Here is a 12,591-nt window from a genome sequence, read left to right on the forward strand (position 1 = left end):
CACATCTGTGGTCTCAAGGTTGAAGGGAACACATCTGTGGTCTCAAGAAATTAAGGGATGAGAAACAGATGCAAATGGTGTTGAGGCCCAAAGCAATTCATGATGGTACTGAATGGCAGAGGAGGCTCAGTGTGGCATATGGCCTACTACTATTTATGTCCTTTGTTACAAATGACCACACAGTGTGTAAGCAAACAAAATTTCTAACATCTGCATTATCATCTATGGAGAAACAACAACTTCCACTGACAAAAGTTGATATTAAGTGGCTAATTTTTCAAACTGTCTTTTTAAATTTTACTTAAAAATGCTAGTGTACTGAGTTTGCTTTAAGAAACTGTACTGAAACTTAACTAACATGAAAACAAACTAACTGGAGAACAATGTCCTTGAATTCATCATCTTGTAAAAGGTGTGCTGTAAATTTTTAAATACATAAACTTACCTGAAGTTATGTCATCTGAAGACTTAATTTGGAATTATCACTGACTGGATATACCCACATATCTTGGGACTTTTTGGAAAGAACACTTCGCAAAGACAGCAGGGAGAAATGTTGCATTGGTTGAAAAAAGAACACAAGCTGCTCAACTTAAGTCATTGAGTACAGACAGATTTGTGGGTGTAATAAGTCTAATGGATTTGAACCGAGATAATTTCCTTGAGAATTTTGCTTTAATTTTGTCCTCCCAGTTCTCTCCTTCTGCAAAACTCTGCCTAAAGTTTAACTGTTAAAAACTCACTGGAAGACTCATTTCCAAAGTGGAGGGTTCCTACAGGAGAAGTCTCTATTACTGCAACCCAAAAAAAGGTGATCAAAAAACAAATCTGGAATCCACTACCACAACCTACTGGAAAATAAATCATCCAGCCGTAGCTAATTCATGAAAATACCCCAAGTGAGAACATTAGATATCATTAGATGTTCGTTAGATATCTAACAAATCATTAGATATCTTGACAATAGATTTCAACTAAAGGTCAGCATTTGAACAATCTGTGAATGATTATTTTTCCTGAATTTAACTGTCACTTGGCCAAAGAAAATTTTAAAACTACAGTGCTCATTTTCCCCCCAGATTTGGAAGGGTTGTGCAAGTTTTCAGGTCAGATAGATATATATATACAAAACTACATAAAAATTGGTAATAACACTATTTTTTTTTAAAAATGCAGCGACTACTGGGGGAGAGACATGGATAGGTGGTGAACTGATTCCTTTCTAACTAGGTCACAATACCATATGCACTACTTTGAAAATACAAAGGAATAAAAATGCAAATCAAAAACTTACCTTGACCAGAAGTGTTTATTGATTTTGCTGATTTCTTTACCTTTTGTAGTGCATTTTTATCCAAATCTAAAGTCTATGGAAAAAGAGCAGAGAAAAAATAATTATGTTTAATTCTAACCACATTAACATATAGTTCCCTTTGATAATCTGACCGTCCCCATTTAATAAATTGAAAAAAGAGAATATTCAACTAACTCAGATTACAGAAAGTTTCTTTCTCCCCCAATCCCTGTAATTTTCCCTCTCCGTACCAAGCAGAACATTGGAGATCTTGACAATTCAATCTAAACAAGCATTTAAATGAAGTCATCTAACTACTTTAAGACTTCGTCCTCAAAGACAACTAATAAGTTACTAGATAGAGAAGCAACAACGCTTGGGTTTTTTAAAAAAATTGCATTTACCTCGTACTTTTGCACTTCAATTCTATAACTACCTTTTGGAGAGATCCAATGATCATGAAAGATTCTATATAAATGCAAGTCTTGATTTCTTTCAGGGCCACCAGACATACCAAAAACTTTTGAAGTACTTAATTAGCTGCAATGTAGCTACTGTTGAAACATAGTAAAAAGGCATCCAATTTATACACAGCAAAATCCAATATACAGCCATGTGGAATACTCCAATAATGTGCTTTGCTTACGTTGGTTGTTAGATTAGCATTGGCTCGAACTCTAGGGATATGCTCTGGTTCTCCTTTGAGATTGTGCCATTGATTCTTCATGCCCAGCTGAGGGCATAAAATATCAGTTTAGTCTTTCACTTGACTCGGCATTTCTGACAGGGAGGTCTGAGCTCAACCCTCAACCTTTTGCATCAGCGGCAAAAAATGCCAAAGTGCAAAAAAAAATAATAATTAATCCAATTGGTTTGTCACTTCATCAAATATCTATTGGCCTAGATTTTCTTGAGCAGCGCAAGATTTTCTCACCATTTATTTTTCATTCAGACCATAAGACATGGGAGCACAAGCTGGTCATTGAGTCTGCTTCATCATTCAATAAGATCATGGCTGATGTAATAACCTTCGACTCCACTTTTCTGTCTTTTCCCTACAGCATTGATTTCTTAACAGATTAAAAATCTGTATTTCACCTTGAATACACTTAGCGAACCAGTTTCTACAGCTCTCTGTGGTGAAGAATTCTACAGATTCATTACCCTCAAGAAAATCCTCCTAATCAGTGTCTCAAATGGGCAACCCCTTTTTCTGGTCTCTGGTCCTAGACTCTGTCACATGGGAAACAACTGCTCTGAATCTACTCTGTCAAGTCGCAACATCTTGAATGTTTCAATTAAGGTCACCTTGCATTCTTCCAAATTCCAATGAGTGTAGGACCAACCAACTCAACCTCTCCTCAAGAGAGTTCCTCTCGATCTGGTATGAGCCGAGTGAACCATCTCTGGACTGCCTGTAATGCCAGTGTATTTTTCCCAGTAGGGGAAATAAAGTGGCCCAAAAAACTGTTCACAGTATTCCAGCTGGGGTCTGTCTGATGCCTTATAAAGGTTCAGCAAAGCATCCCTACATTTATGTCCGTTTCACCTTGAAATCAAAGCCAACATTCCATCTGCCTTCCCTGTTATCAGCTAATCTTGGATGTTACCATTTTGTGATTCATAGAGGAGGACTCCGAATCCCTCTGTTCTGCAGCCTTTTTGCAATATTTCATCGTTAAAATAATATTCAGCTCCCTTATTCTTCCTGCCAAAGGGTACACCCTCACATTTGCCAAAGTTCTGCCCACTCTCAAACTGTCTATATCCCTCTGCAGAGTCTCTGCCTCCTCACTGCTTGTGTTCCCGTCTATTTTTGGGTCATTCAAGTAAATCACATCCACTGCTTCCCCTTTATCCGTCCTGCTTCTTACCACCTCAAAAGGATTTAAGGAACTTTGTCAAACATAAGTTTTCCATCATGAAGACAGTCTTACTTTGCTTAATCGTTTTATCTATGCTAAATGCGGTGATATCATATCCTTCATATGAAGCTTGAAAGTTTTCCCAAATAACAGCTATTAAGTGAACTAGCCTATTGTTGCCTGTTTCTTTGTCTCCTTCCCTTTCTAAATTAAGTTGTTCTATTGGCTGTTTTCCAATCCTCCGGGACTTACAGTGCATCCACTATCTATGCAGTTAGTTCCTTGAACATCTTATGATGCATCCCATCAAGTCCAAGGCACCTATCAGTTTTTACCCTCATTCCTTTTGTTAGCACTTTTTCCTCTAGTAATAATTATTGTATTTATTTTCTCTCCTCCTTTTGCCCTTTGATTATTTACTGATTTTGGAATGTTAGTGTCTTCTACTGTGAAGACTGAAAGCATGCCCATAGACTTTCAGCAGGATTGTCAGCCACGTGTTTGTTCAAATGCCATGACCTGAGGGGCCAGGCAAGCACCACTGATCCTCTTGAACTAAGCAAGTTGCAAAAATCCTCAGACTGAAAAGTAGATATGACAAATATTTAAGTATCTAATTTCTCATCTTGAACAATGCTTTCTAACAGACATACAAATGCAATTCAGCTAGAACAAAAAAGGGAAAAAAAAAATGCATATATTCAGAGAAAATGAGAATTGACACTTGTAAACCTGTTTTAGGTCCCAGGGAGACTGTTCAGTAGTTTTTTCATGTTTATTACACTGTTAAAACCTATTCACAAATACCCAACTCTCAATTTTCAGTCCTCACTACAAGACCAGTGGTAAATGCGAAAGGTTCTTTCCCATTTAATAGCTTGTTAGATACCACAGGAAAAAAAGACCACAGCAGGACAGTGTGTAAATCCTCTGCATCACAAACAGCAACTTCCAGGCTTCCACATTTAGTTAGCTATATATAGACAGCAGAATTCGCTATTACTTTATCCTGCAATATCCATGAGCTGCAAGAATCTCACTGCTCATCAGGTTGCAATAACTGGACTATTGTAATCTGAAATACCCAAGCTGGACAATATACAAAAAAAATCCATTACTGTCTCACTTTGGAGAATAAAACAAATGGATACGGAGCTTTTGCCCAACAGAAAAAGACTAAAGATAAAGATAGATCTAATTAGAGGTATTCAATTTGGATATTTGTATTCGCATAAGAAAACTGAAAGAGGACATTCATTTAAGATCGAGAAAAGTATTGACAGAGTGTAAAGAAATACTGGTTTGTCGAGAGAACCAAAATGTTTACAAGGACAGAGGAAGCCATTCGGTCCCTGTTCATCCATGAAACTGCAATTTCACTAGGTTTGCATTACTCCACCCCTTCCCCATATCCAATCAAACTGAGACACTTTGATCATTCCCTTTAGAGTCACAACTGAATTAACCTCAAACATACTTTCAGACAGTGCATTCCAGAAACTGATGACCTCTTCTATCCAGAAGAGCAAGGGCAGCAGATACATGGGAACACCACCACATACAAGTTCCCCTCCAAGCCACTCACCATCCTGACTTGGAAATATATCATTTATTCGTTGTTGCTGGGTAAAAATCCTGGAATTCCCTCCCTAAAAGGGAATTGCGGGTCAATCCACAGCAGGTTGACTGTAGTAGTTCAAGAAGGCAGTACACCACCACGTTCAAGGGCAACTTGGGATGGGCAATAAATGCTGGCCAGTGACACACGCTGCCCACAAATGAAGTTTAAAAAAAGAATCAAATGTACATACTATTTTTCATCTGGTTTACAACATTAATATCTGAATTATGCATCTTGAATTTTACTTTTGTTTTATTTCTTGTGTCATTCACACAGCATCTCGGTTATGGCAGCTGTGATAGTTACACCATCAAGATTAGACCTGATAGAAACATAGTAGATATTTATCATTAATGCATTTACTACACAAATTTAGATGACATTGTCTGAGGTGGCTTGCTTACCCTGTATACCTCACTTAAGAGTTGTACATTCCCTAATAATTGTTCTTTTCATTTTGGGTTGTGCTAGTGAGGATCATGAATGATTGGGAAAGTTATCTGGGTGGGGACTGGTCCTGAAGTGCTTATCTCAGTACTGACAGGAGTTGGCCTCGTCTTGCTCCATTGTTCACCCTTGCTGTCCAAGTTCCAGGGCCTTTCAGAGTACTGAATTACAGAGTCTTTAACTCTTTTGCTTTGTTGACTGATTGCCTTGCTGTATTAGCAGTTTAAATTTAAAGCTGTGGCTCTCTTTTTGAGGTTTTTTTTTTAAAACCATGATTCTATCTAAATTAATTATTCCTACCATTTATATGTGAACTTTTCTAATAACTGCACTCTGAAATGTTTGCATTTGTAAAATGTGAAAACATTTTGACACTGTTTCAAAGAAAATGTTTTTGTTCAAAGGTAGTTGGCTGACTAATGGAGTATAGGCTCGGCGAGCACTTGCTTTTGCTTTTGCGATGGCTGGTTACCATGTTATCTTGAAATGCAGAATTGAATTTAGGAACTTTTAGTCTAAGTATGGCTTGCGAATTGAATTTTGGGGTCATTCTGTCTAGTTTCACACTTCCTGTGGCTTGTTTGAAAAGCCAGGACAGGAGCTTCTTGATTGGGTACACATACAAGAAATGTAAGAATATTAAAGTCAAAGTCAAAAGTATCATTTAGCAAAATTTGAAGGCATTTCACAAGTTTCATAATGCCTGCTGTTTCTTTGGGAAAGCATATGAAAGAAGATAAAGCAGCACTGACATTTATTGTTACGGATCAATGAGTTTTAAAATGAATCTTTCTCTTTATTCTCAACACCTGCCCATGAGCAGATTGCGATTTGATCTCATCCCGCACACCCCCCCAAACATTTTTAAAGCAGTGATGCATTTCCCCACTACGTGGTTATAGATTCTGACTTTCTAAGAACCATAACTATGTTGTGCAGTCAAACTAGAAGTAGGGTCATTGGCAGTCTTGCAAGCATACACTTGAAAAAGGTAAAGGTGTTACTCAATTAGCAACAACTTCAGTATCAAACAATTAGGGCAGCACGGTGGCTCAGTGGTTAGCACTGCAGCATCACAGCACCAGGGACTTGGGTTCGATTTCAGCCTTGGGCAACTGTGAATAGTATTGAACATTTAGCATTCATCAGTGAATATCCCCACTTCTGACCTTATAGTGGAGGGAAGGTCATTGATGAAGCAGAAGATGTTGGGCTTAGGACACTACCAAGGAACTTGTGCAGAGATGTCCTGGAGCTGAGACGACTGATTGCCAACAGCCACAATCATCTTGCTATATGCCAGGTATGACTCCAATCAGCATAGAGTGTGCCCCAATACCAACTGATTCCAGTTTTGCTCGGGCATCCTTGATGCTACATTCCATCAAGTACAGCCTTGATGTCAAGGGCTGTCACTCTCATATCACCTCTGGAATGCAGCTCTTTTGTCCATGTTTGAACCAAGGCTGTAAATCAGGTCAGGTGCTGAATGGCCCTGGTGGAACTCAAACTGGGTGTCACTAAACAGGTTATTGCTGAACAGGAGCTGTTTGATAGCACTGTTGATGACATCTTCCATCACTTTACTGATGATCGACAGTAGACAGATGGGGCAGTAATTCGCTGAGTTGGATTTGTCCTGATGATTTTTATGTACAGGACATACCTTGGTAACGTTCCACATTGCCAGTGTTGTATCTGTCCTGGAACAGTTTTCGCAGGGGAGTAGCAAGTTCTGGAGCACAACTCTTCAGTACTATTGCCGGAATATCGTCAGGGCTCAAAGCCTTTGCAGTATCCAGTGTCTCCAAGATTACTGCAGATGCTTCGGTCTAGCCTTCTGCGCTGGTGTGCTTAGTACTTCCATCACTGGGGATATTTATGGAGCTGCCTTCACCTCCACTGGAGTTGTTTAATCGTCCACCACCACTTGTGACTGGATATGGCAGGGCTGCAGAGTTTACATTTAATCTGTCAGTTGTGGGATCACTTAGCTCCAGCTATCACTGCTCTTATGCTGTTGGGCTCGTAAATAGTCTTGTTTGGTAGCTTCAGCAGATTGACACCTCATTTTCAGGTATGCCCAGTGCTGCTCCTAGCATGCCGTCCCGCACTTTCCATTGAACCAGGACTGATCTCCTGGCTTGATGGTAATGGTTGAGTGAGCAATGTGCCAGGCCATGAGATTGCAAATTGTGCTGCAGTATAACTCTGCTGCTGTTGATTGCTGTCACTGCCTCATGATTACTTAGCCTTGAATTACTAGATCTGTTCAAAGTCTGTCCCATCTAGAATAGTGATAGTGCCACACAACACAATGGAGGTTGTTCTGCCTTCAGTGGAGGATATCGATTTCACAAGACTGCACGGTGGTCACTCTTACTGACATTGTCATGGACATATGCATCTGCAGCCAACAGACTGGTCAGCATGCAGTAGAGTATGTTTTTCCCTCATCACCTGCTGTAGACCCTGTCTAGCAACGTCCTTTACAACCCGTCCAGCTCAATCAGTAGTGGGGGTCATTGAAGTCCCCCGCCCAGAGTATATTTTGTGCCCTTGTCACCCTTAGCATTTCCTCCAAGTGTTGCTCAACACTGAGGAGCGTTGATTCATCAGCTGAGGGAGGCCAGTACATAGTTATCAGCAGGAAATTTCCTTGCCCATGTCAAGTCTTGAGACTTCACTGGGTCTGGAGTCAATGTTGAGGACTCCCAGGATAATTCCTGAGAAACTATATACCACTGTGCCGCCACTTCTGTCCTGCTAGCGGGACAGGATATATTCAGGGACGGTGATGGCATCATCTGGAACTGTCATACTTACTGGATCATATTGAGTGTACGGCTGTTGCTTGACTAGACTGTGAGAAAGCTCTCCCAATCTTGGCACTAGGCCCCAGATATTAGTAAGGAGAACTTTGCAAGATCGACAGGGCTGTTTCTGCAGTTGTCTTTTCCGGTGCCTGGATCAATGGCGATGATCCCATTTCTTTAGGATTCTGTAGTGACCGATACAACCGACCACCCTCTGAAATGACCTAGCAAGCCAATTAACAGTCAACCACATGGCAGTGGGTCTGAAGTCACATGTAGGCCAGACCAGGTGAGGACGGACATGAGTGAACCAGATGGGTTTTTCTGACAATTGACAATGATCTCAGTAGGTTCTTCATTTCAGATTTTTTTTTTTGGAAACTGAATTCAAATTCCACCATTTGCCCTGGCAGGATCCGATCCGGGGTCCCATAACGTTAACCAAGTTTCTGAATTAATAGCCTAGTGACAATTAATGAGGCAATGGCCTAGTGGTATTACTGCTGGACTGTTAATCCAGAAACCCAGATAACGTCCTGGGGACCTGAGTTCAAACCCTGCCATGGCAGATGGTGGAATTTGAATTCAATAAATATCTGGAATTAAGAGTCTAACGATGACTATGAATCCACTGTCGATTGTCAGAAAAAACCCATCTAGTTCACTAATGTCCTTTAGGGAAGAAAACTGCCATCCTTACTTGGTCTGGCCTACATGTGACTCCAGACCGACCGCAATGTGGCTGACTCTGAATTGGCCTCTGGGCAATTAGGGATGGGCAATAAATGCTGCCTAGCCAGTGACGCTGTCATCCTGTGAATAAATGAAGGATAACACCACTGGGCCATAGCTACCCACTAAACTACTCAAGTTTCCAAACAAGTATCATTGAAAATTTATACATTATGCAGTGCAGTGTACCATAGCTGAAAAATTGAGACTTATCGCATCCAAAATAATTATTGCAAGAACAGAAATTGCTGGATAAAATGAAGTTCTGAAGAAAGGTCACTGATCTGAAACATTACCTCTGATTTCTCTCCACAGATACTGCCAGGCCTGCTGAGATTTTCCAGCAAACTGTTTTTGCTTCTGATTTCTTACATCCGCAGTTCTTTTGACATTTTAAATTGTTGTTGTTGGTCTGTTTAATCTACGTTCATAATATTTTTAAATCAACTTGTTCAGAGATGTTATGATACACTTCTGGAGCAAGTGAACATTGAACACAGGACCCCTGGCTAAGTCTGTGCTTGCAGTTAATTTCTAATCTACCTGTTCAGAGAAGTAATGGAGCAGGTGGGACTTGAACCTAGCCTTCAGACCCAGAGTAAAAGGCACTACTACTATTACTAAACTTCTGAAGTAGAAGAGACTTAAACCTGGTTCAGAGGTAGTGACACTACCACTGCACCATACTGAAGCTGTTTGATTCATATCAGCTGACTTTCAAAACAACTTTAAACACAACTGCTCCACACTGTTCACTTAACATTACTCACTTTACCTAATTCAGTTTTCTGGCATATAAATGACTACGTTATGAAGACTACACTGTATCAAGCCATTAAAAAAAGTCCATGGAGGACTATTTCCCTGCTGAGCTCAAAAAAAGATGCATTTTATTTTAATAAAACACACCACACAAATGCCGCTAGCAGTAATGTTAAAATGATTTCAAATTAGCATATCTCTGGTTAAATTACTTATTGTCAACAGCAATTGGATGACTTTCCAACTGCACCAGTAATGTACCTGCAAAAAAATTCTAGAAACTATTTCAATTGTTCTAGCATCCAACTCAAAAGCCCAAGCTACAAAGTTGTCTATTATTCAGATTTTTCAGACATCATTTCGACTAACAGAACATTGCAGTCCTGTATGCTTCTGAGGGACTATTTCTGACTGCTTAATGATGGAAAAATTCCAAAACAAAAACCCCTAAATAGCTTGAATTTGATGTTTAAATTACGCAGTATCTCAGCACAGAAGTGATTTTAAAACTTTGCAGCACTTAGCAGACATATTCTAAGGACAAAATGCTTGGACATTTCCACACTAGACACCTGGTTAAGGCTGAAGCAATATCAAATATTCACATTCAATACATCCTTTTAATTTTTCATGTGATGTCAATTAGCAGCAATAAATTAAGTAAATCCCAAAGACTGGCAGATTGCATCAAGCAGCATACCTCTACAACAAGGTACTAACCATACCACAACAGCCCTTGCCTGCAAAGCTCCCACTATCTACTAGATAATTCTGACCGTGGAGAACTTCAGTGACAACTAATTCAAGATTCTCAGTTGGGGTCAAAAGTTGGTCCACCTGTTGGTACTGAAAGCAACATGTTTGCAGATGAAGAGAACACAAAAACACATCATACTTGTTACAAATCCATTATAAAAAAGGTGACAGCCATTCTCTGGTTCATTACCTCAGCAATGCCCTGGTTAGTCAACTTGATTGGTTTAGGATTTAAACAAGCCTGACAGTTAAGTATCAATTGTTAACAGTGTAGTTGCCCTGGCAATGCCTCTACCACAGCCATTTGCAAAACAGACAGCCCTTTTCTCACATGCAGAAAGAAATGGTTTTTCCCCTTGAGTTGGTATTCTTGCAAATTGTCCTGTTAAGTGCAAGATGAAAAGATTAACAAAATGTTTTTCTCAGCAATCCTCAAGTTCTGTACTACTGAAACAACTATATGCCAGTATTCAATTCCAAATATTTCGAAGCAGAAAGGCTTAGAAAATGAAGAATTAAAGACATGTAAAGATATTACTAACAGAAAATTCTGTAATTGTCCACTTAAATGCACAATAGATTATGTTTTTAAGAGGCCTTGGAAATTGATTTGGATTCAAAAATCCTAATTACTGTGAAAATGCAATTCTAAAAGCCCATTAATCAAATGAATGGCTTAGATATACTGATAAAGTAATAACCACCTCCCCGCATATAGGCACAAGACATCACGAGTTATTATTTTTCACATGCATGCAAGATGATCTTAGAGAAACGTGGATACTTGCCGACGATTGCACAATGTAAGCACCATTTGCGTCTCCTCAGATACTAAAAGTAGTCCATGTTCAAATGCCACAAGACCCGTATCATATCCGGGCTTGGGCTGACAAGTGGCAAATAACATTCACACCACACAAATGCCAAGCAATGACCATCTCCAATAAGAGATAATCTAAACACCATCCTTGGGCATTCAATGGTGTTACCATCACTGAATCCCCCATTAACACCATTGACCAGAAACCCAACTGGATTTACCATATAAACAAAGCAGCTGGAAGACCAGGTCAAAGGCTAGGAATATTGTAGTGAGTAACTCATCTAACTCCACAATGCCTATCCATCATCTCCAAGACACAAGTCAGGATTGTGGTGGAATACCCTCCAAATGGGTGCAGCTCCAACAACATTCAAGAAGCTTGACACTGTCCAGGACAATGCAGCCCACTTAAATCAGTACCACATCCACATTCACTCCTTCCACAACCACCTCAGTAGCAGCAGTGCACAGACAATCTACAACATGCACTACAAAAATTGCTAAAAGATCCTTAGACAACAGCTTCCAAATCTATGATCACTTCCATCCAGACAGTCAAGGGCAGCAGCTACAAGGGAATACCACCACCTGCAAGTTCACTTCCAAGCCACACTCAATCCTGATTTGGAAATATATCACCATTCCTTCATTGTTGCTGAATCAAAATCCTGGGAATTCCTTCCCTAACAGCATTGTCGATCAGTCTTCTACACACGGACTGCAGTGACTCGAGAAACTCACCACCATCTTCAAGGGCAACTTGTCTTTTCAGATGTTGACATTAAAGAGAGGTAAGCCAAACAGCATTCATCCAGATCTTCTTGAAAATGTCAATAATAAAACATTTACTTAAACTTGTTGCCTAATTCAAGTTAAGTTATTCTAAAAATGTACAGGGAAACAAATTCTCAGCTGCAGGTATCTGCATAACATCTGGTGCAACAAATATGTGCAGAACACATGGTTTCCCATGTTTTGGCTAATAGCATAATATTTGTGTTAGCTTATTTACTTTCCTGTTTATGGAGATTTTTATCTTGCTACTCTTTTGATCAGCTTTACATATAAGCCAGAAAATGTATTATTTTAAGTTTGTTTTAAATGAGAATGGTGTTTTTCCACCAAATTTGGTTCCTCTTACAAAAAATGCACGTTTTACTCAGCAATATATTGCTTATATGAGAAAAGTCCAATGGAATGAGTGCTTATGGGTGCATTAAACAAACAGGTTCAGCACTAACATTAGCGTGAAACTGCAGTCTAGACCATGGTCAGGATGTGGAGGGGGGGACCCAGTTTAAGGATGTATGACTTTTGAACACTTGCAATTCTGAACATCAAAGACAAGGGTGTAATTTTAAAGACCTGGCAGAGGAACATACTGCTTTACATTGTACTTAAGTCGGAACACAATGCAGAACAAAACGGACTTGCAAATGGACTCCAGAACAGAACCCATTCACAACTGGGGTCTC

The 12,591-nt window shown here is 39.6% G+C and overlaps 1 protein-coding gene across 2 annotated transcripts in view; it reads right to left on the minus strand.

Annotated features, from left to right (window-relative positions):
• LOC109937727 (arf-GAP with SH3 domain, ANK repeat and PH domain-containing protein 1-like) overlaps positions 1-12,591 on the minus strand; it is a 315,453-nt gene that overhangs the window by 214,004 nt on the left and 88,858 nt on the right. For both annotated transcript variants that reach the window (XM_048595762.1, XM_048595761.1), the window contains exon 3: positions 1,295-1,367. In XM_048595762.1, the coding sequence (XP_048451719.1) occupies positions 1,295-1,367 (73 nt within the window). The remainder of the gene's footprint in view (positions 1-1,294; positions 1,368-12,591) is intronic.

The sequence above is a fragment of the Rhincodon typus genome, chromosome 4, assembly GCF_021869965.1.
Source record: "Rhincodon typus isolate 14 chromosome 4, sRhiTyp1.1, whole genome shotgun sequence".
In the NCBI taxonomy this organism is placed as follows: domain Eukaryota; kingdom Metazoa; phylum Chordata; class Chondrichthyes; order Orectolobiformes; family Rhincodontidae; genus Rhincodon; species Rhincodon typus.